The following is a 25,175-nucleotide window of genomic DNA, read 5'->3' as shown; positions in this document are numbered from 1 at the left end:
CTGGCGCCACTTTAGGGCCTCCAGTAGGTGTGTCACTGGCACCATGTGACCCTGCTTCACCTTAGCCATTGGTGTCACTGTTTACACAAAGAGCCGACAACAAGTTTTCATTCGCGTCTCCTTCAGGGCTCGCCAATAATTGAACAGGATCGGCCGTGTTCAGATCAATGGCTTTAACAAACATCTCTGTTTGCCCATGACTTATCAAGGCTACACCTGCAGTTGTCTAGGGCGAGTGAAGAGACACAATGTGAGAGACAGAGAATGACTCTTGTATCTGCTGCATGTACTGCTGAGACTGCTGAGATGTCTTGAGCAGCTTAAAAACTGCAACAACTACTACATTTCTACAAAATTGGATGTTGTATAGGATGAACTGTCTCTTATTGAAAAAAAAAAGACTGTTATCATTCAATCTAAATTTCTTTATGAAGAGACAATGGATAAAGGCAAGAAATAGATGTGTCACAGATGTACAAAAAGATGAAAATAAACCAGAGTTTGCACACTGAGAAGTTCTAAAATAAAGTTTTTGCTTATTTTTGCAAAAATTTAAAAAAAAAAAAAAAAAAATTATTTTTGCAAAAATGCTTATTTTTGTTGTTGTTGTTTTGAGAAAATCAAACCGAGGTAAGAGAAGAGAAAAATCAAGCCATGAGTCACGAGACCTGCTTCATATGCTCACGGCAACTCCTGAGATGTATAAAATGTCACATCAAATGGCCCATTTAACTTTAACTCTCATGTGTGGCCTGTTATGGACACCAGCAACAATCACCAGAACACATTTTCCTCTCTACCTGTTGCCCCACATCCCTCTGAGTTTACCTACCATTAGGCACGCCTGCTGTCGGTCCATTAAACTAAAGCCCTCGTGGTTAAATAAAACCAAGATGTTCGAAGTAAACCAATTATCATAGAGTGTGACAAAGTTCTCAATTAGCACCGAAATGGGATGGACACTGAGCAACCACACATATCCAGCACACAGAGAGAAACCACTGGCCTGCTCAGTTTGGTGGGGGTTTTTTTTCCTCTTGTGAGTCACCCAGTTTAATCTGGTTCAAGGCTTGTTAGTGAACTGGAAGCAGGGGAAACACCAAAACATGTTCTGCAGGATTAGGATAAGATGTTTGCTATAGAAAAAAAAACACCTTACAGAATAATGATATACAATTATCATTGTACAAAACAAAATATTTACAATATCCAAAAACTAATCATGAACAAATGATAAATCCCATGTTTTAGTACTTAATAATTGTTATAGTCTACATAATTCACTGTAATTTATTAAATGCTTTTAGACTCTGAAGACCTTCAGCCGTCTAAAAGAAAGATCTTTTATAAGGGTCATATTTTCTAGATGGCTAGAAACATGTATGAATTAGGATGATCTAGTTGATAACAAGCTACAGAAATCACAGCAGCATTTGGTTAGCTGGCTACATTTTCAGACGGGGCGTTCAGTTCAATTTACTTTCATTTCTATTTTTATTATATTAAATATATGGTATTTTGTAGTACTATCTATTTATAAATGGTATTATTTAGAAAAACTGTCTGGAGGCAGTAATGATTTTAGCATCTAGTTTGCACTATGCTAACTCATTTGTTTTACTTGTTAGCTATGCTAGCCTTTAGTGATAATAAAACACAGAACTTGGACTCACAGAATTCAAACTATCAAACTGTCCTTGTCTTGTCTTGTTGTTGGGGTCGATTTTAACCTAGGAAAGTGCATGCGATGTACTTTTAATCAGATTTTAGTGTACAAAAAAGTACTTTTTAATGTTGAATAATACAAACAAATCCACAAAAGATGTATAATTAATAGTATCACCTCAGTGACAAACAATAATACAGTTTGGAATATTTTTTGAGGGACACTTTTTCCCACTTAACCACTAAACACTCTAACCACTAAGTGTTTTTCTTTTACTTCTCTGGATGTGTTTATAAGTATATACAGTGGGGTCTGAGAGTGCTAATTTTACTCTGAGAGTGAAATCTGTCTTATATTCCTTATTAATTTAACACAAAGCGTTTTCATTAGAAATGATATTATCACCAATAACTTGAATAGACTCATAGACATATTTACATCAATTTTTCAGTAGTTGGACGTCCCCTTTTTGCTTTAATGGCAGAAACCCGGTGATCCGTGTTACATCAAATCTATCTGTGTGCTCTGTGAAAACATGCTTCAACAGAAGAGATTAGGCATGTGGAAAATCTGACCTTTTGTTCAAAGCATTTAACCATGGCCTGTATGACAGATTCACCTTCATTTACAAATATGAACCTAGAAATTGTTCATTTGGTTTAACAGATTTCTGAAATATGTACACTACATTTTAACTATGGTCTCATTTTTTGGACAACGCACTATTTCATGGAATATTGAATTAAATACATATCTATGTGCCAGTATAATGGACTTCCTGCCATGTAGGATACAGTGCATTTCTATTTTGACCCTTAAGAACTACAAGAGAAAAAACAGAGCAAAACCAAACAATAAAAGTTTGCTTTTTAGCCTGTCTGTGGCTGTCCACTACTCAGAACATCTGTGATACAATGCTGTGTTTGTCTGCACCTCTTCAAACGCTATAATGGCACTTTTTCGTATCTAAAACTGGGCTCTCGATGTTGCGCCATAAAAGTACGAGCAAATCCATTCCTCTCACACCAGCCGCATGCAGTACAGCTTAATGGTGTTTATATATGACTTTCGTTTGAAAGGGAAGGAAATAGTTATCCGTGGTGATTACGGCAATGCTGCAAGAGCACAATGAGGTTTATGAAGCGTGAGAGAGACTGCAAGGTTTGATGGCACATCTACAGACGTTATAAGAGCCTTAATGGTCTTAAGTGATATGGAGTGGAGCGTTGCCCAGTCAGCAATGAAAATACAAAATTTTAAAAAGCACTGCTAGGTACTGTAAGCGCAGGTGGTGATTAAAAAAGCTTTTATGGAAAAAAAAGAAAATGACAGAAACCGTGAAACCGTTTACAGTATGGTGGGTTACGGGACATCGGGTAATGTGGCACGTGCAAGTCTCAAGCAGATACACGATGAGTTTTTTCTCTGCAAGCATCAATTTAATAATAATGAAATAACAATAATTTAGTTTTTAAAAAGTTGACCTTTATATTGAACCCTGAGTGAAGCATCATCCTGTATTTTCCAGAAAAATAAAATCGGTATACTTGCGTCTGTAGAGACTCTCCTTTAGCTAGAAAGCTACATTATAAGTGTGTTTACAGCTTCGCTTTAAAAAATAATTACGTAACTTAAAATTTATTTTTAAAACCAGTTGAAACATTCTGTACATTCCAAAAGTGTGATAAAGTTTACTGTGTCCAAAATAGTTAGGATTAAGTCATATTATGTCACACAAAACAATCAATATAAATCTAAATATTAGTGTGATATTTGTACTTTGGAAAAGAACAGATACCAGACAAATCATCATGTCTTTGTTTGTTTGTTGTTGTTTATACTTATAAGTTAGTGGAATTCTTTTTGTAATGACTTTTTAACCTGTCTTTAGGACTTTATGTTAGCCTGCTAGCAAACAAAACATGCTAGCTAACGTTATTTTAGGGGAAAATATGGCTTGCATTTGCATCCTGATGATAACAAATCAGACACATTTTTAACAGAAATTTAAATCCTTGATGCATGATGTTAGTTCCTTTTCGACTGCTACAGTATGATTGATGCTAATTCTAGCTATTTACAAATGAGAAATGTTCACGTCGTCTCTGTAACCTTATCTCTGATGATCAGATGGCACTGGAGGTCATTCTAATCACTCATGATTTCAAAATTAGTTCAGTTTATTATTAAGTTTTAGTCAAATAAGACTCCATTTGGGTTTGTTTTCTTTGTAGAGACTGAAGGTTCATTTGTGCTGATATGAAAGAAAGCTGCTTACACACATTCATTATTACAATTTGCTTGTCTACAGTCAGCAATGTTGTCATTTCCCCCAAAAATCTAGGGGAAAAAAATCATCTCAACCCACAGGGTCAACATGGTTAAAACAAATCACTTCTAAATGTTGTGTTACTCTTAACCATGTCATTTATTACAGAGTGTATTTTAGAGATATAATAAATAAAATGCTTTTGTTTTTGTTGATTTGGTTATTTTCCGCTCAAATGATAAAGTACAGAATCGAATCGTCAGAATACTTTATTAATCCCCAGTGGAAAATTGGTAATATATTGTGTTCTTTTTCTGATCTGCCTTGCAGAATGGGCATTAAAAAAAAAAAACAATAGCAAATGAAATCATGTTTTATCAATGTTATATAAATCAAGAAAATCTCAGGTATATGTTTAACACTTTACTGTTAGTGAAATCCTTTATGGAAAAAAAACTAAAGATTACATTTGTCTTGCAACAAATCACTGATCCAGGGTGTCGAGTTGTATAATTTTATTTTAACAGATATGTCTAGTAAAAATGTTAGCAAAAAACCCTGTAATGAATCTGTTACTACTACTACTACTACTACTACTAATAATAATAATAATAATAATAATAATAATAATAATAATAAGTAGCTCAGAAAGTATGCAAAGAGGTTGGAGGTGGTTCGAAAGGCAATATTAGGTAAAAAAAAAAAGTTTTTATAGAATGTTTATGTAACATTAAAATAAATAGAGGCTACTGTTACTTGGAATAATGAAACGTGTGTTTTTTTAATGGTGGAAAACTTTTTTTTTTGCTACCTTCTTTTCAAGACAATAAGAAGTGTGGGAGGCTGGCACATGAACACATACATACCTAATCCATGTCAGAGCTAGGCGATAAAACATGCTTACCCAGTGGCGACAAAGGAAAGCCTGCGCAAACAGTGTTGAACCAGGAGTAACGCAAAAGGAATGATAATGACATTTCGATTGAATTCAAAGTCGTCCATGGAAGAAACATAACCACATCATAAATCACATGGTTTGACAGAGGGTGCAAAATTTGTAAAGAGCACAGCAAATAAAAAGTGAATAAACTGGAGGAGGCTCGGCGTGGTCGTCTGTTTGTTGACAAAAGTGTCCCGTTTAAAACTTTTCATTTTCTCAAGAGCCTCTAATGATTAATTTGTGATTTGAAATGAATCGAGTGTTGAGTGTAACTGGATTAGAGTCATCCGAATTATAGACGCTTTATCAAAAAAGTGGACGAGTGAAGCAATCCGAGCAGATGAGGTTTAAAGCTGTTAGTTTGGTAAGGCTGAGATTTAAACTAACACCATTCTGGTCTCCAGTCTGGTCCTGAGTTCTGCCTTATTATATACAGTAGAGGCATTTTGATGATAATGATTTGTGAATTATTGTTAATGTCAACATCCGGTGTGTTGCGGTTCATTCTTAAGAAATATAAAATCCAATTTAACAAAATCCTTTCTTCATATACTTGAAGAATTTGTGGTATATTGTGACACGGTTGTATTGTAGAAGATATGAATAAAAATAATAAAAATATTATATCCCACAAAAAATTCCATTCTTTTTATTTGCATTCTCTTCCATGGATTTGCATAAAACCTCTACAAAACAACATTTATCATCATCATCCATCAAGAAAAAGACACAAATAAATAAAGTCTGTATCAGCATCATTAGTGTTTAACTGTATTTACAAATGTTGTGCTGTTCAGGGAAAAATCTGACACGTACTTATTATGGGATCTTTTTATATTGCATTAAAAATAAAATGACAAATTCACGCTGCAAGCTGAGAGTGTAGAATAAAAGAAATCCTGCCGCTGTTGATATAGCGGACAGATCAATAATTAATCCAGACAGATGATGACTAGGGGTTGATTTGTACTTCTGCACCTGCCCTGCTCCCTCATGGTGTGAACACGTGCACTAGGGGGCAGTGGCACCAAAACAACAAAAGTTGAGGCAACAAATCAAACCACTTTGTTGGTTAAAATTTTAAATAAATTTGTTTCATTTATTTAGATATTTGAGTTCATTTTAAAGTCTTGGTTTCTTCAGTTGTAGCTCCGTTTTCCGCCACACTGAAGTGCAACTTGAACTATACAGCTGCAACTGTAAAGGGTTTTTACTCAGTCTAAGACTCTGTCACTTTACAGACTCGTTCTAAACAAAACAAATCAACGGTGAACAAAACACGACTGAACTGTGTGTAAATCTGCCAAGAAGTGGTTTGATTTGTTGCCTTCTGTATAAATGTTTTCTTGGGACAAAAAGAAACGTGTCATCTCCAGGTGTGTGTAGAACTGCTGTTAGCATGTCATTACATCACTAATCATCATTTCCTCATGTCTTGATATGTCAACACAGGAGACAAATGATCTGAGACTTGAACGAAGCTCTAGTAATCCCATTCAAAACCTAACGAGCATGCTGCTATGGGTCATGATTAGCAAATTCTCACAGTGGCATCATGGCAGTCTCATGGCATTTCTCACAGTGGATTGTTCAGTATAATAATAAAGGAAGGGCCATGTTAAGATTTTAGAGGCATGTGGCTCGGCTCATTGGCTTTTTCACTTACTAATAAACCCCTCTCCTGTTTCTCTTGCATCCTAGCAGCAGTATAAATCAGCCCTTAGAGAGTACATTTCATTCTACGGAAGAGGTAATGCATCATTTCCGAGTCCTGTCAGAGGATCTTTTGGTCGTAGGGTATTCTCTGACGGGTGACCGGGATCGAGTTCTATTTGATTGGCTGCCATGACGGAGGGCGTGGCCTGTGGATGCTAACTGACTTATAGATGAATCATGGTGCCTTGAAGACTGAGAATAAGAATGAGGATGCTCTCTTCTGTCTTTGGTGTCTTTTTTATAGCTGAGTTCTCTGTCCTCAGTGTGGTGGTGATGTTGACGTGACCGTCGACCTCCGTCTTCCGTGCTGTCTTTGACTCTTCTCAGCATAGCTGACGGACTCCTGGATGGGTGCTCAGCAGCACATGGACCCAGAGTGTTTAACAGAAAGCGTTTATTGGTGCTTCCTAGAGGACACTTCATCCTAGAGCCATGAAGTAAATTCATTTTAGTCAGAAGGGTTACATCTGCATTAAGACAACTGCAGAGAAAGTATGATAAATTAAATAAAGGAAATAAATAGGAGGCAGAATTACCATCCGGCTGGACCCATGGTCTCTGCACGCACCCGGCCTCTATTGGCTTCCTTGAGCAGCTCCTCCACTGCACGTCTGTATGGAAGAAAGCAACAATCCTTGTTTCTAAACCATGGACAGCAAGAACAAGACTGCATTGTGTGTTGAAAAGTCACAGGCCACCAACATCTGTTACACTTTGTATTAAAAAAAAAAAAGGATTTTAATAGGGCACAATTATTACGAAGCAGTGTCTTGTTACAAACAATGGGCTTCATTTATCAATCTTTAATAAAGTTTTTTGTAAAGGTTTTCCTTTCACAAAAGATGTAGACATAGGAAAGAAGGTAGGTGGATGGCTGGATCGTTGCTATAAAATCTGCATTTGTCCATCATAACATACATTATGCTATTAATTATTTATGAAGCAAAAGAAATGGATTAATGATGTATTGTGTAAAATTCTGACCATGTGGTGTGTCGTTATAACTTCAGATTTTTTGTAACGATTATTCTATGACGATGCCACTAAATCCACCTGCATACGCAAATAAGTGTGCATATCAGTGCCTATTAGTGGATATCAGTGCATATTACTGTATATTAGTGCATATTAGTGGATAGTAGTGCATATCAGTGGATATAAGTGCACATTAGTGGATATCAGTGCATATTAGTGCATATCAGTGGATAGTTGTGCATATCAGTGGATATCAGTGCATATTAGTGCATATGAGTGGATATTAGTGCATATGAGTGGAGATCAGTGCATATGAGTGGAGATCAGTGCATATGAGTGCATTCGAGTGGAGATCAGTGCATATTCAGTGCATATTTAGTGCATATTTAGTGCATATTCAGTGCATATTCAGTGCATATTCAGTGCATATCGACGACCCACTGCTTTATCTGCATATTATAAAAAACGTATCCAAATGTAATAGAAATAAACTGTTGTACTGAGGTATACGAGATAACTTCTGATCAATAAAAGCAAAAACACACCATTAAACACTAAGAAAAAGAAAACAAAAACGCTAGTTAGCTAGTTAGCTAATTGACTGGACTTTAGCACTGCAGATGTTCCGGATAATAACGCGTTTTAATGTCATTTTAACAAACAAAGGTCACCTACTTTTCCAGTTCATCATCTTTCCCAGCCATTATTACTCAAACGACATGTAAACACGACCGGCTTTGATTAACGTCCCATTCTACATTAGCAAACTGTTTCGCTTACGTGCGGCTGAGGACCCGATTAGGACCCATAAGCTAATGACCAACAAGCTTCCTGGTTTAATTATTTAAACGGGTTACGAATTACTTTGTAATCCATAAACAAATCAGTCCTATAAATACATATAAGCTTTATGTATTAAACATATTGTGTTCTGTGTAATAAAAATATCGATGAATGAGAAACAACCGTCGTATTTTAATCAGGCACATTAAGGACACCTCTGGGAGTTTGACAGCCTTGGATGATTCTGTGAAGGAATAAAGGGGAGGAAACTGTCCAATCAGAGTGCAGCGTTGTTGATAAGGGGCGTGGCCAAGCCAGAGGAGCCGAAACGCATAGAGACCCGTCGAGACCCAAACGGATGCAGCGGATGTGACCGAAATCCTCAATATCGTCCCCTTTCGGGACAGGAATTTACCGCTTGGAAGAAGCGCACGATAAGGTAGTATAATGCACTGCATGTTCAGCATTTTATTCCTAATAAAATAATGAAATTAAGGCTGTTAAATGAGACGTCACCGCGTCCCTGTGCACAGTCTGTGCGACACCTTTATGACGGTCATAAATAAAATAAAATAATAAACAGGAAACAGCTGACTGTCATATAGCAAGGTTTGCATTCAATTGCAGGAAGGAAAAAGATCATATCACTTTATATATTTGTCTGTGTAAGCCTGGATGGTGTCATTGTTGACATCCTGACATGGCGATAATCAAAACAAACCAAAAAAGCAAACCTGGAATTTCTATATTTCTCTGCTGGTTCTTTCATGAGGCTCATAATCAGACAATCTGACATCATCAACATCATCACTGTCATCAGATCAGCCAAGGGCAATAAGAAGAAAGATGTATTTATGATCCAGAGAAGCAGCATGACATGAAAGATAGAGAGAGAGAGAGAGAGAGAGAGAGAGAGAGAGTGTGTGTGTGTGTGTGTGTGTGTGTGTGTGTGAGAGAGAGAGAGAGAGAGAGAGAGAGAGAGAGAGAGAGAGAGAGAGAGAGAGAGAGTGAGAGAGAGTGTGTGTGTGTGTGTGTGTGTGTGTGAGAGAGAGAGAGTGTGAGAGAGAGAGTGAGAGACAGAGAGGGAGAGAGAGTGTGTGAGAGACACAGTGAGAGAGAGAGAGTGTGTGTATGAGTGAGAGAGAGAGAGTGTGTGTGTGAGAGAGAGAGAGAGACAGAGAGAGACAGAGAGAGAGAGACCGAGAGGGAGAGAGAGTGTGTGTCAGAGAGAGAGAGAGTGAGAGAGACAGAGTGAGAGAGAGAGACACACAGTGAGAGAGACCGAGTGAGAGAGAGAGAGAGAGAGAGAGAGAGGAAAAGAGAGAGAGGGAGGAAGAGAGAGAGTGAGAGAGTGCGAGAGAGAGTGAGAGAGTGTGTGTGAGAGAGAGTGAGAGACAGAGAGGGAGAGAGAGTGTGTGAGAGACACAGTGAGAGAGAGAGAGTGAGAGAGAGAGAGTGTGTGTGTGTGTGTGAGAGAGAGAGAGAGAGAGAGAGAGAGAGAGAGAGAGAGACAGAGAGGGAGAGAGAGTGTGTGTGTGAGAGAGAGAGTGAGAGAGAGACAGAGTGAGAGAGACACACACAGTGAGAGAGAGAGAGAGAGAGAGAGAGAGGAAAAGAGAGAGAGGGAGGAAGAGAGAGAGTGCGAGAGAGAGTGAGAGTGTGTGTGTGAGAGAGAGTGAGAGAGAGACAGAGAGAGAGAGAGTGAGAGGGACAGAGTGAGAGAGAGAGACCAAGTGAGAGAGTGATAGAGAGAGAGAATGAGAAAGAGTGAGAGAGTGTGAGAGAGTGAGAGAGAGACAGAGAGAGTGTGAGAGAGAGAGTGAGAGACAGAGAGGGAGAGAGAGTGTGTGAGAGACACAGTGAGAGAGAGAGAGTGTGTGTATGAGTGAGAGAGAGAGAGAGTGTGTGTGTGAGAGAGAGAGAGAGAGAGAGAGAGAGGAAAAGAGAGAGAGGGAGGAAGAGAGAGAGTGAGAGAGTGCGAGAGAGAGTGAGAGAGTGTGTGTGAGAGAGAGTGAGAGACAGAGAGGGAGAGAGAGTGTGTGAGAGACACAGTGAGAGAGAGTGTGAGAGAGAGAGAGAGTGTGTGTGTGAGAGAGTGAGAGAGAGACAGAGAGGGAGAGAGTGTGTCAGAGAGAGAGTGAGAGGGACAGAGTGAGAGAGAGAGACCAAGTGAGAGAGTGATAGAGAGAGAGAATGAGAAAGAGTGAGAGAGTGTGAGAGAGTGAGAGTGAGAGAGAGACAGTGAGAGAGAGACAGAGAGGAAGAGAAAGAGAGAGAGAGGTGATAGCAAACAAAAGGATTGCAGAAGTTGGGACATCTATTTGCTCTTCAGCCTTTCAACATAACCAGTGTATGGCTTTCTAGGTCATGTCTTGTGCAGGAGTTGCCATTTTCAGTGACTTACAGAACACTAACACCTTTGATTACATGTCCTTGTGCCTAATAGGGCTCATATGGTGGACTATAAACCACCATCATTGGTATGTTCTCTGGGGTTTTTAAATTGAAAGCAATAAGAAAACATGCACTGAAACGTAATGTCTAGTCCTCAATGCACATACAGCAGCCAGAATGAGTCTTGTTAGAATTAGGCTATTTACTGCTCGATCCTATTTATTTATTAATATATGCACAGGCAGACACACACAACACACACAGAGCACACACACACAGCACACACACAGCACACACACAGCACATCCAATCAGGAAGAAGATGCAGGACTCGGATCATCAGGCAGCTCGATAACCTCATTAGGAACACTTAAAACATTGAAAACACAGATATACAGTTACTGTACTGTGCTGTTAGAGCCTATAACAATGCTCAGGCATCTTTCTACATTGCAGGGTTTGTTTTTTCTTCTTCTTTTTCTTCTTTTACATCTTCTTAATTCCTTCATTCCAATTTGCAGTCTTCATTTTCAAAAATGCAGTGCAACAGATGCATTAAAGTGTCCTTGGTATACCTTGGAATGCTGTGTGTGTGTGTGTGTGTGTGTGTGTGTGTGTGTGTGTGCGTGTGTTTGTATGTGTTTGTATGTGATGAGACGATGACAAGGCTTTGTTATGGGAACAGAGCAGCCTTGTATCCTCATGAATTATGCATATGCAGCTGCAAGATAAAGGAGACAGAGACGTGCAGTTACAGAGATAAAGACACAGCAGACTCTCTGCCTGTGTTTTTCTTTATTTCTTTCTTTCTTTTCTTTTTTTTTTAAACCACGATGGTGGCCACGGATGCTGGTTGCCATGGATACTCAGGAGGAGGAATGGAGGTACAGTTTGTCTAGCTGCTCGCTGCCAAAAGGTTTGAACAGTTAAGCTGAAGTGAGATCGTAGTCATCGTTTGCTTTCACAGTACCGATGTTGTGCAAATGGGCCAGGTATCCAGTAATCCGTGAAATGTTTGGGTTTTTATTTTTTTTTTCGGGATGCTGTGATCATCTTGAACAATCTGAGATGTTCCACATGCATGCTTCTTTGTTTTGGAGGCATGTGAGCTAACAAAAGGAATCATTTCTAGTCAACACAATGGCAGTCAGTTTGAGGTGAAAATGAAAGTCGAAGCGTTCACCAGTGGATTGTAATCAATTCAAAACCATATTTTAATGACAGATTATACTTTTGGAATTATGATGTGATATTTTGTTTGAGTCCGAGCTATGAGTACGTCTGTTGAAACAAAGGTAGGTTTATAAGTGCAATTCCATTCATTTCAGAGTGCATGCTTTCACAGCAGTTTATGAAATTATTATTATTATTATTATTATTATTATTATTATTATTATTATTATTAACACTTAATAAACCTGTAATATATATATATATATATATATATATATATATATATATATATATATATATAAATATATATAATATATATAAATAAATATATATATATTGGTTATAGTATCTGCATGTACATAAAATTGAGAAGCTAGGTGAAAGATTACAGGCTGTAGTGTATTTGTGTTTACTGTTCACACCCGTTTCAATCAGCATCTCAAACAATAGAAAATATGTGAGTGGATTGGACTGTACAGTATGAGGAGTGTTTGATTTGATTAGAAGTGTTTGATTTGATATTGACTAAATGTAGTTACTTTGTATTGGATAAGCAGTGATTTTTTTTTTAGCCAAGGAATAATCCTCTCTGAGAATTAAATGGTTCTGGGATTTGAACTCGCAGCTTTCCAGAGTGTAGAACATGTAAGTGTGCTGGCTTTATCTCACTTATCTCACTTTATCTCTCTTGTGCTCTGTCTAAGGCCCATGGAGCGGACAATCCCATAAGCAGTCATTTGAGTGTGTCGAGTGGCGCGATGGGCAGCCTGGGCGAAGGTGTGGATGCCAGCATGGTTAGCGAGGCTCTTCTCGAGGCCTTGTGTCCAGATTGTGGACAGATCCACCGCTCCTGGGAGAACCACCTGTACAACTACAGGCTGGAGGTGGATGATGACTTGGTGTGTCATATCTGCCTGCAGCCGCTGGTGCAGCCTTTGGACACACCGTGTGGCCACACGTTCTGCGCCCGCTGCCTACGCAGCTTCCTGCAAGAGCGCGACTTCTGCCCACTGGATCGTGCCAGGCTGCAGCTGCAGGGTTGCCGACGCTCCAGCATCCTGGTTCACAAACTGCTGGATAAACTGTCTGTCACGTGTCCACTCATGCCAGTCTGTTCTCTTAGCATGCCACGCTGTGACCTGGAGGCACATCTCAAACACAGGTACACACACACACACACATACAGAGATCATTATCAGATCATTTGCTAATGCATTCGACAAAATCTAGGAAGGTTAAGTTGTAATGTTAGAAAAACTGCATCCATGCAATGTTCTGAAAATAGTACTTGAATTGTTTCTTAAAATGCTATGGAGCATGAATTTATGCTTTCAACCTGAACATCTGACATATCACACATTCGCTGTTCAGGCATTTAAAGTCGTGAGAACACTGCACCAAACTAGCTAATCAGTTAGAGTAATCCTTTAGGTAACTAGTACATAGCTAGCATGTTTTAGCATGCTAGCAACTATATTGTTTTCTGCCATAAGGTGAAGTTACACTGACAAAAAAATGAGACAGCATTGTCAGGAATATCAACGTTTTTCTCATATCCGCTGGCACATTTATAAGAAAAGATTCTGAAAATACATAATGCTTAGCATCAGCTGCTAACTTTGACTCTGAAAATATTGCATTTTCCTGATAAACGTCTCATAAAATCTTTAAATTGTCCAAACAACAAAAAATGGCAAATAATTTACATTAAAAATTTACAAAAACATTTCTGCAACATTTAGAAAAAATAGCAAATAAAAACTGTCACGCGCACACACACACACACACACACACACACACACACTCACACTCAGAATGCACCTGTGTGTAATGTACCAGGAACATTGGTTCACTTTATTACTCAGAGCAGCTTTACAGGTCGTATAAACGATAAACAGATCTAGAAATATGGACATTAAAAATTCACCTTTTTTTTTTTTGACTCTACTATGCAGGTATTTTATTTAATTCTCTGAAGAGCTGCTATTTTTTCCCTTTAAGAGCTACAGATGTCATTGGGTGCACGCAGAAGAGGATACACAAGAGTGAACAAGTCACATGCTGTGTCTGATTTAGCACACACTGAGTAGCATGTACAGTACACACAGTTCTGTCGCTTCACTCGACTTAAAGGAATACTCCAGCGTTTTTCCCACTCCGTCTCTGTCCACATCACGTTTCTCTGTCTCTGTCCACCACATGTTTCCTGTAATGAAAATAAAACAGCAGACCAGATGCATCTTGATGATTTTTCTCAGACACAAAATCAGCTGCTGATTTAAAGCCATGGCTTAAAACTTTATGGCATTACTCCAGCGTAAAACACAGCGTATCATCGTTGAATAGCATCCTGTTAAAGTTAAAAGGCAACGGTGAGAAATCCTCAGGTTGACAAATCAAACGATGATCAAGTGGGGTTAAGGTCAGAGCTCTGTGCAGGAGACTTCAGATCTTTCACACCAACCTTAACACACCGTACCTGCTTTGTGCACAGGGGCATTGTCATGCTGGAGCAGGTTTGAGCCTCTAAGTTCCAGTTAAGGGAAATCGAAAAGCTGCAGCATACAGAAAGCTTCTTATATGATTTTTTGCGGCAACAGTTTGGGGAAGAACCGCATATGTACGGTGATGGTCGTTAGTCCGTAAACATTTGGCCATATACTGTGTTTGAAAGCTTATTTGGTGGATGTCAGCAACTGCCCTTATGATTGAGTTTGGGGTAAAGAAATCCTCTGTTGTTTTTTTTCTTTTTCTGTGATTATCACTCAGACACGTCAGACACTCTAGAGTATCCCTTTAATGTGATCTGTACACTGTCGCTTCACTGAGCTGAGTAAGTAGCTGACAGGTTTCGATGCAAATGCTTTCTCTGGAACTGAAGCCAAGCCGGGCCTGATCTGCCATCTCATCCAGGGATTATTTGCCCCTTAGTCATGTGACAGGAGATTAGCAGAGTCCTTGAGGAATGTGTTGGCCGACCATGTGCCTGCATCCTCTGTGGCCATGCTGGGAAACTTCAACTCCAGAGAGCTTTTCAGCTACTTCTTTTGCAAGACTGCCAAAGGCAACCCAGGTCTATGGTGAGTGGGAAACTTGGGATTTATTCCGAGTCCTGAGTTTTTAGTTTAGGTCGTGAGATTAGCTGATTGGCTTTCAGGATTAACATTTGCGATACGGTGCGAAATGACTGCCGCGCCTTGAATGCGCTCAGGTTTGGCTTGGATTACGGTTGGCAAGATTCGTCTGTGGATTGTGCCAAACTTCTGTGGCTGAGCATGTGGAGTTTAGAGTTTAGACAGAGTCTGGATTCAGTGAAGATGCTTAGAGGAAAAAAAGTCCAGTTTGCTTGAGCATGCTTCGCTTTTGTCTTGAAACGATCAACAGAAAAAAAGTCGTTAGTGATTTGCTTGATTGATTTGAATGTATGTAATAACATTTATATGTAAAAATGTGTCTGAATAAATGTTTACTGTATTTAGACAATAACAGATATATATATATATATATATATATATATATATATATATATATATATATATACACATATATATACACATATATATACACACACACACAAATTTAATATCACAATATGATGTTTAAATATGTCACTATAAAATCCATAAGATTTTAAATAAAATAAAAATTCCTTATAAAAAGTAAAATTTTAAATAAATTATTTCCTGGCAAATTATCTTTTTATGACACCATTTATTCTAGCACATGTTTGATAAATATCAAGATAGATTTTCAATTACATTTTTATATGCTCTTCATAACATCTGCTGTGTGGTGGATGTCCTCATATTGAAGCCATGGTACTCGAATCAGCTCATAACCTGGGAACAGAGCATTGTCCATAATGAGGACAGAGGATTGTCCATAATGAGCTCTGATTATTGTGTGTGTGTGTGTGTGGGGGGGGGGGGGGGTCGAGAGAATGGGGTTTTTAAAAACCTCCTTTTTAACGTCATAAAAGGGGACAAAAAGCCAATCATTGATGTTTATATCAATGATTGGCTTTTTAATGCTACTCATTAATAGCAAAGCTGAATATTTTTGGAAGTAGTTTTTAGTTTGTTTGTAGTTTTAGCTATTTTAGGAGGATATCTGTGTGTGCAGGTGACTATTACTGTGCATAATTATTAGGCAACTTAACAAAAAACAAATATATACCCATTTCAATTATTTATTTTCACCAGTGAAACCAATATTACATCTCAACATTCACTAATATACATTTCTGACATTCAAAAACAAAACAAAAACAAATCAGTGACCAATATAGCCACCTTTCTTTGCAAGGACACTCAAAAGCCTGCCATCCATGGATTCTGTCAGTGTTTTGATCTGTTCACCGTCAACATTGCGTGCAGCAGCAACCACAGCCTCCCAGACACTCTTCAGAGAGGTGTACTGTTTTCCCTCCTTGTAAATCTCACATTTGATGATGGACCACAGGTTCTCTATGGGGTTCAGATCAGGTGAACAAGGAGGCCATGTCATTAGTTTTTCTTCTTTTAGACCCTTTCTTGCCAGCCACGCTGTGGAGTACTTGGACGCGTGTGATGGAGCATTGTCCTGCATGAAAATCATGTTTTTCTTGAAGGATGCAGACTTCTTCCTGTACCACTGCTTGAAGAAGGTGTCTTCCAGAAACTGGCAGTAGGACTGGGAGTTGAGCTTGACCCCATCCTCAACCCGAAAAGGCCCCACAAGCTCATCTTTGATGATACCAGCCCAAACCAGTACTCCACCTCCACCTTGCTGGCGTCTCAGTCGGACTGGAGCTCTCTGCCCTTTACCGATCCAGCCACGAGCCCATCCATCTGGCCCATCAAGACTCACTCTCATTTCATCAGTCCATAAAACCTTAGAAAAATCAGTCTTCAGATATTTCTTGGCCCAGTCTTGACGTTTCAGCTTGTGTGTCTTGTTCAGTGGTGGTCGTTTTTCAGCCTTTCTTACCTTGGCCATGTCTCTGAGTATTGCACACCTTGTGCTTTTGGGCACTCCAGTGATGTTGCAGCTCTGAAATATGGCAAAACTGGTGGCAAGTGGCATCTTGGCAGCTGCACGCTTGACTTTTCTCAGTTCATGGGCAGTTATTTTGCGCCTTGGTTTTTCCACACGCTTCTTGCGACCCTGTTGACTATTTTGAATGAAACGCTTGATTGTTCGATGATCACGCTTCAGAAGCTTGGCAATTTTAAGAGTGCTGCATCCCTCTGCAAGATATCTCACTATTTTTGACTTTTCGGAGCCTGTCAAGTCCTTCTTTTGACCCATTTTGCCAAAGGAAAGGAAGTTGCCTAATAATTATGCACACCTGATATAGGGTGTAGATGTCATTAGACCACACCCCTTCTCATTACAGAGATGCACATCACCTAATATGCTTAATTGGTTGTAGGCTTTCGAGCCTATACAGCTTGGAGTAAGACAACATGCATAAAGAGGATGATGTGGTCAAAATACTCATTTGCCTAATAATTCTGCACTCCCTGTATATTATCAATTGATTTCATTATTTTTTTAATTATTCAGACTTATTTTGGAATCAAATAGCTGTATAAAAAAATAGATCCCTTGGTTAAGGGTTTGAGCCAGTCATTGGATAGTTCTTTGAAATCTCAACTCAAAACTCAAATCATTTCTCAAACCTTTATCTCTCAAAAAAGATCCCAAAATACTTTATATAATAAATAAATAATTTCATAATAATTAAATAACCTTTGCAGGTTTAAGGACCCTTCCATCACCTGACAACATCCCAAGATTAACAAGCGGATCAATGATGTCAGTGATGTGAAACAGTCGCTGTTGATTCTGTATGTTGCGGCGAAGCAGGAGGTCAGTTAGCTGGTATATTGACACCTCATGTACTTTTCTATGGTTACAAGGGTGGTGTGGGTAGTGAGTGACAGAACGAGGTTGCGAGTACAGGCAGTGGACATGAGGTGTTTGTCGCTGTGATAGAGCTTTGGAGTAGAGCCTTGGAGACGAGCTCTATCAGGTCTGGCTCAGTGGATGGAGACATCAATTCAGACCCAGTACCCAATGGATAGATTATATCTAACAGTTAGAGAAATCTCAGATGTGTTGAACGAATGTTATTGTGTCCTAAAATATAAGCACCAATCATGTTCCAATTAGCAAATGCAGACCGTCAACTAACATTAAGTAGAAGCTGCATATTTAAAGATTTATTGCTATTCAAATGTTGTCTTATTGAACTGTTACATCAAGTTACTAATTATTCAGTACAGATAAAAAAATATGATCTAGTATTAAGAGTGATTAATCATTGAATAGAGCTGCTGTGTTACCTTTAAACTCTGCGCCGATCCTGGACTTTGTTCTAGCCTATCGTCTGTGAATGATTTGAATTTGGCTTATTTTTATCACTGGGTAAAACAATATGTATAATAAAATTTTAGACTTTTTAGGTTCTTTTTTTAAGCTTGAAGTAAATTAATGTATTGATAACAAAACTATGTAAAGTTGGTGAACTTAATGTAATGTACATAATATTTGGGATCACCATCATCATTTAGTCTATACTGAATAACGTATATGTGTGTGTGTGTGTGTGTGTGTGTGTGTGTGTGTGTTTGCAGGTGTCCTGGGACACAGTGTCAGAGAACGGTCCTGGAGGGCACCCAGGTTAAAGGATGTGAGGACAAAACCATGGTGACTGATGCCTCCAAATCTCCAGAGAGCGAGCTGAGGGAGAGCACATCGCCGCCCCCTGCTGGTTCCAACGCCTGCAGTAGCAACAGCAACGTGCCCGTGTGGACAGAGGAGCGAGGTGTCGACAACCCTGCCTTCGAGGAGAGCACCGAGGAGGACAGTGAGTTACTTCAAAGTTTTTTTCAAATATGTGCCAGATCTGTACTTTTCCACCCACGGCTTGGGTCATGCAGCACAAGTTATTCTATTTATTACTGAGTTCTTGTGGTTATTAGTTGTTAAATAATTCAGTAGGTTTAGTCCAAACCACATAAATTGGAATCCTTTCGTTAGATGATGGAAAGGATGGAAAAAGCGTGTGAATCAGTGTGAATCACACAGGACAGAATGTGAGAAGTTTAATTCAGTTCCTTTTTGTCCACATGGACGTTCAGACACAGAAGGTAGTGTATGTAGTGTGAGGAATTGATTAAACTGAGACTGATTTCTTCAGGTGTCCATGGTTTGGAGCGCATCCCTCCACGTGTAAAGCGTCCCCTCAGTAACCCCTGCATCCATCTTCTCCGTACCGGCAGCTCCGCATCATCAGGGTGGGACTTTGTTGAGTCTCTGCCCTTATCAGCAGAAGAGGGTATGATTTTTTTTTTTATTCCCATGCTGCATTTCTGTGAAATCTACATACCTCTTGATTAGTGACACTAAAATACCCCTAAGTGCATTATGGATATGTTGATGGTGCTATGTGATGAACTGGCATCTCATTTCCCACCTCAAGCCCATTGTTCCTGGGATAGGCTACAGATCCACCACAACCCTGACCAGGATAAAGCGGTTAATGAAGATGAATGAATGCACTTGTCTTTACACCCGAGTCGATGATGGATGTACTGTTTCCGCCTGCCAGGTTGTGTAAAGCTGCCATCTTTGCCTGAAGGTGAGATCACCACCATTGAGATTCATCGCTCAAACCCCTACGTGGAGTTGGGTATAAGTATAGTCGGGGGCAACGAGACTCCTCTTATAAACATCGTAATCCAGGAGGTGTACCGTGACGGTGTCATTGCTCGAGATGGGAGGCTGCTGGCAGGTGACCAAATTCTACAGGTAAAGAAAGCTGGTCTAATGTATCATAGGCTTAAAGGTGCAGTTAGTAATTTTTCAAATGTTTCTAAACCCAAATAATGACATAAGATTTAAAACGCCATCTGTGAGTTGCAGTCTTACAGTTTAAGGGGTCTGGTATAACTGTTTGTTTATTTTACACAGCTGTTTAAATTTTTCTGGCCCAGAAATGAGCCAGCTCAGCTCTTCCTCATACAATAGTTTCAACATAAAAAAAAGAAACAGTGATACCAGCGTTTTTATAGCAATTGCTAAAGTTTTCTAACTGGCAACTGAGAGCTCTAAATATTACAAACTGCACCTTTAATTTCTCCAAGAACAGAACTTTGTCAGCAAAATGTCCTAATTAGTGAATTGCCACTTGTTTATTTGACCGCATGACAATTCCTTGAGTCGAATTCCATGAGTATTCTTATTGCTATTTGATGATCGATTAGTATTCAGTTACAGAGCTGCATTTCAGGCGTTACAGCTCTCCCTCTATCTGCAGGTGAACAACGTAGACATCAGTAACACACCGCATAACTTCGCCCGTTCCACATTGGCTCGCCCGTGTGCCACTTTACAGCTTACCGTGCTCAGAGAGCGCCGTTGCAGCGCCCGGCCTCCCCATGTGTCCGCTGTTTCTGCCCAAGCAGTGCCTGAGGGCAGCCCGGGTAGCCTGCGCATCACCCTGCACAAGCGGGACTCTACGGAACAGCTGGGCATTAAGCTGGTGCGGCGCACAGACGAGCCCGGCGTGTTTGTGCTAGAACTGCTGGACGGGGGTTTAGCCGCTAAGGACGGACGACTCCACAGCAACGACAGAGTGCTGGCAGTGAACGAGCATGACCTGAGGCATGGCACGCCTGAGCAAGCCGCACAGATTATACAGGTAGAGAAAGAGAAAATGTGAATAATAGGCTGGTTCGGAAAAACAAAATTCCGGAGACCATCCTCTGGAAGAACGTCTATAAAGAATCCTACAACACAGGGTCTCCCTTTCAGAAAAGGTTCCAAGTATAGTGCAGAAATGAAATATTCAGTGTGGAGGTATACAGGTGTATCAGGACAGGGATCTTTTTCTCCATCAGGTTGGAAATTTGGCGAACTTCCACCTTGGCGTAGTCCCACTGATACCAGATCTGCTCCAACTGTTTGAATGTTTTTTTGTTGTTGTTTTTTTTAATGCACTATTAATTTTTTATTTCACATGTAAAAACTATTTTCCACATCCCAAACGAAATGGGGCGGGGCTTCCATAGAGTGTCCATTATTATCAGAGAGTTTGTAACACCTATGCAACTGTCAATCATTCCACATTTATATACTGATCGGTTTATATGACATTTTATTTTGGAAAATGTATTTATTGGTGTTTTGGAGGAAGCATATGTTTGGTGGGAAAAAAAGATGTCAGAATAACTCCGTCCTGCAATGAGTCTTGCTTAAGCATTGATAAATGTATGTCTGAGCACAAAGGGACAAAGAGTGTGAGGTTACACTTGGCAAAAGCCACCGTGTCAGTGGTTTGGCATTCACGTTTCTAGCATTAAATAGCATTTGACACTGATGATGTCATTATTATTATTATTACTGTATCACTTCAGGCCAGTGGGGAGAGAGTGAATCTGCTGATCAGCAGGCCTGGCAAGCAGACCATGGCTGTACACACAGGCTCGAGCTCAGCCCGCGATAGCTGGTGCCATGAACACTTCCTGCCTCCGGTGCACCACACGGCTGTGCCAAACCCCACGCCCAACCTTCAGCTCAGCCGCTCTTCCACATACAGGGTGAGTCTGCGTGTGTGTGTGTGTGTGTGTGTGGGGAACAGTCACTTCTCTCTCTTACAACAACCTCTACTTTGTTCACAGTAGTAATTAATGACTCCTATTGGATCGGATCAATGATTGATTGATTGATGGTGTGGAAGGAGCAGTACTGAGACACCAGAGATGGCAGGAATAACATCTTACGCTGGATTATTTTTATTGTATGATTTTGCTGTTGGAGGCTATAATCATGTCATCAGTAGGCCCCCAGTATGATATGATGCAGAAAATCTCTATAAAATTAAGCCAGATGAAAATCATTCCTTGTTCTCCATGAACATTTTTTATGTTTTAAGAGGAATAAGACGGTTTGGAACCTGCTTTTATATAACTTAGCATTTGTTTGGTATTGTAGTAATTCCTGCTTCTTCTGTGCTTGATTTGAATTGTTTTTATATATATATATTGGTGTTAGGACCTCTCTCAGTGTGTCACCTGCAAGGAAAAACACATCACTGTGAAGAAGGAGCCACAAGAGTCACTGGGAATGACCGTGGCTGGGGGGCGGGGCAGTAAGAGTGGCGAACTGCCCATCTTCGTCACGAGCGTCCAACCGCATGGCTGCCTGTCACGGGACGGACGAATCAAGCGTGGTCAGTGACACCTCACACACCTTCCCTAGCACGTGTTTCTTTTTCTAGTTTTACGGTGTATATATAACAAAAAAAACTCACAAACTGCAAATCACGATTTTTTAAATGATTTGATTTTTAATAGATTATATGTAATACCATTAATAATAATAATAATAATACTATTAATAATAATAATAATAATACTATTAATAATAATAATAATAATACATTTCATAGAATAATTTATACATTTAAACTAATTATAAAAAAAAACTAAACAAATACATAAAGCATAATTAATAATATATTAATAAAATAATATAAAAATTAACACAAACTGTAATACTCATTAAAATAAATATAGTCTGGAATTATTTTATTTTCTGTGGGGAAAAAAACATTTAGGAAAGACTCTCATGAGAATTGTTTTAATAAGTAGTTAAATGTATTTTGTAGTCAATATTCGACCACTTAATGTTTTTTTAGGGTGCCAATAGTTTTGCAACTGTCTGTACGTAAAGCAGAAGTACTTAAAATATAACTGCAGATGATGATAATGAAAAATAAAACCCTATGATTAAGTGTTGAGGTCACAGTGATAATGTTTTCCATGCGAAGGCTTCTTTCTGCTGTGCGTGTCTTTAAACTCGCCTCATTAACCTTCACTTCACTGTGTGCTCAGGAGACGTGCTGCTGAGCATCAACGGTCAGGATTTGACATCCCTGAGCCACAGTGACGCAGTAGGCACACTGAAATCCAGCGCCGCCTCCTGTTCTGTGCAGCTGCGGGCGCTGGAGGTGAGCATGGTGGACGAGCCGGGGCAGGACGAGGGCCTTCTGCCTCACCATGAGAGCGACTACGACGCCAGCTGGTCACCGTCCTGGGTCCTGTGGCTGGGTCTACCCAGGTAAGGTTTCACTTCCTGTTGACTTAATAAAAGTACAATCTCATGGGAGCTTTTAAAAGAATGAGGAAGATGAATAGCACTGATTTTAGCTTATCTGGTCCCCAAAGCAGCGAAGACACAGATACATGCCTGCTCTTTAACAGGATGTGCTTTTTCAAACGCTTTCTATTTTCAGACCGGTAACCATTGTTCTTCTGGGATGCTTTAAAAATAGCTACCTGGCCTCCGTAAGCAGCGATCCGAATAAAACGACACCAGGGAGAGCGACGTGGCAGAGAGCCATGAGCGCGCGGGGTGTTAAGTTCATCTCCTTATTTCTCATGTCCTTAACAGTGTCATCGGAGACAAAGGACGGCACAGAGACCAGATGAGAAAGTGGAGCTATTTTGAATACGAAGCCTCATGAAACCCAAGTCACGTGTTTGAGATTTAGGCCTAGGGTTTACGCGTCAGCGTGTGCCCAAGTTGTTCGTCAGCTGAAAGTGCCATGTAGTAAAATCACAATCTCTCCTTATGAGGCTGAGACACAGAGGCCTTTCAGTCTCCTTCGTCTCTCTTATTCACTGTGCCTCTCTTCCGCAATCCCCCTCTCCTCTGCATCTGTCCGTCTCCTTCCTTTCTCGTGTTGTTGTGCCAAATCACCTCCATCCAGTCTTCCTTCACTCCCCCTCCTCTACGTCCGCAGCTGTCCCTTCTTCTTTGAACATCTATGGACCTGTCTCAAAATCCCAAAATCTCACTCTTGTCTTTGGCTCCTGTATCTTCACCTCTCAGGATCTCTTTGCTGACCGAGAGCGAGCACAAGGTCCCAAAATCATGTTTTGTTCCTAAAATAAACCATCGCTTTACTTCCCTAGAAAACACGTGCTGTGTGTGAGTTGAATAGCAACCGCAATGAAGACATGGACAACCTTTCCGCTTCTCCCCTGCTTTCTCTGCGACCTGTGAAGTGGCATCGTTTTCCTCTGCGTCATCCATATGGAGTGTTTGCTGTACATAAAACTTGTTAGTGTTACAGTTTGAAGTTCGTGTATCATTATTTACTCTGTTATTTTCAGCTACCTGAACAGTAGCCATGAGATCGTCCTGCGCCGGAGTCACCCTGGTAGCTGGGGCTTCAGTATCGTCGGCGGTTACGAGGACAACCACGTCAACCAGGCGTTTTTCATTAAGACCATAGTGTTAGGAACTCCTGCCTATTACGACGGCCGCCTGAAGTGAGTCCGACTTCCAACACGCTACCTTCTAAAGCTATTGAACATGAGCGAGTATGTCATTTCTTTAATGCAATTGCGTTTGTGGTTTTAAATGTAACTAAAATATGACCAAGAAACATCACTGTGCCACATGAAAAATAGCAAATACCTAGTCACGTTTATTACTAGTGATCACTAGCTTTTTTATTTATTTTTAACAGAAATGGATTTTGCACAATTTGCATCATCGTAACCCCTGATGTTTTTGAGTGTATGATTTTCTCTGACACGCTGATCATGGCTTCTCTGTAGATCTTATTCTCGTCTCCGTCCTCAGGTGCGGTGACATGATCGTGGCGGTGAACGGACTTCCGACAGCTGGTATGAGCCACTCGGCCCTCGTTCCCATGCTGAAAGAGCAGCGCAGTCGGGTGGCGCTCACCGTCGTCTCCTGGCCTGGTAGCCTGGCGTAGTCTTTCACCGTCCTCGCATCCAAGCGATTTACCATTCCTGTGTCCCTTCTGCTCTGCCACGGATGCCATAGTGTCAGTGTCTCAAAAACTTGAATGCTTCACTCGATGCTGAGAGAAAAAAGAAAAAAAGAAAAAAAAACCCACACAACCTGGCCTTAGAGAACCCTGCCATGCCCATGAGGGAAGCCCCACCCCTCTGGAAAGCAGCCTTAAGGCCTTCTCATGACTCCACCCTGCCAGGGGTTTTATATATAGATGTTATCTCTATCTCTTCTGTGTGAGAGAGTGTGAGTGTATGAGAGAGAATGTGAATACAAGTGAGGATGTTTGAATATGTGTATGTGTACAGGTGTTTAATAAATAAATCTTTCCCACAGACACGTGCGTGATAAAGCTCAGTGTTTGCAGTGTGGGTGTGTGGCCACAGCTTAGAGAGTCATGTTGATTTATGTAAGCCTGCAAGTCACATTTGACCGAGTGCA

The 25,175-nt window shown here is 40.1% G+C and overlaps 2 protein-coding genes across 3 annotated transcripts; one reads left to right on the top strand and one right to left on the bottom strand.

The window, feature by feature from the left end:
• Nucleotides 1–5,509: 5,509 nt before the first annotated feature.
• Nucleotides 5,510–8,366, bottom strand: si:ch211-140b10.6 (protein POLR1D-like). The gene is made up of 3 exons (XM_060861510.1): nt 8,242–8,366; nt 7,128–7,202; nt 5,510–7,015 (listed from the first exon to the last, which is right to left on the bottom strand). The coding sequence occupies exons 1-3, from the start codon at nt 8,268–8,270 to the stop codon at nt 6,634–6,636; spliced, it is 486 nt and encodes a 161-aa protein (XP_060717493.1). The 5' UTR covers nt 8,271–8,366; the 3' UTR covers nt 5,510–6,633.
• A 238-nt stretch (nt 8,367–8,604) lies between these two features.
• Nucleotides 8,605–25,073, top strand: lnx2a (ligand of numb-protein X 2a). 2 transcript variants are annotated; one of them, XM_060861982.1, is made up of 11 exons: nt 8,605–8,788; nt 12,620–13,077; nt 18,536–18,768; nt 19,102–19,239; nt 19,513–19,712; nt 20,221–20,604; nt 21,320–21,502; nt 21,957–22,134; nt 22,799–23,024; nt 24,083–24,292; nt 24,558–24,680. In XM_060861982.1, exons 2-10 carry the CDS (start codon nt 12,674–12,676, stop codon nt 24,243–24,245), a joined length of 2,109 nt encoding a protein of 702 aa, XP_060717965.1. In that variant the 5' UTR covers nt 8,605–8,788; nt 12,620–12,673; the 3' UTR covers nt 24,246–24,292; nt 24,558–24,680. The 2 variants fall into 2 exon arrangements, with proteins under 2 accessions (XP_060717965.1, XP_060717964.1); XM_060861981.1 differs by having other exon boundaries at nt 8,609–8,788; nt 24,083–24,241; nt 24,558–25,073.
• Nucleotides 25,074–25,175: the final 102 nt, after the last annotated feature.

The sequence above is a fragment of the Tachysurus vachellii genome, chromosome 25, assembly GCF_030014155.1.
Source record: "Tachysurus vachellii isolate PV-2020 chromosome 25, HZAU_Pvac_v1, whole genome shotgun sequence".
Classification (NCBI taxonomy): Eukaryota; Metazoa; Chordata; class Actinopteri; order Siluriformes; family Bagridae; genus Tachysurus; species Tachysurus vachellii.
Note: the sequence above shows the minus strand (reverse complement) of the source record. Positions and strands in the feature narration are given on the sequence as shown.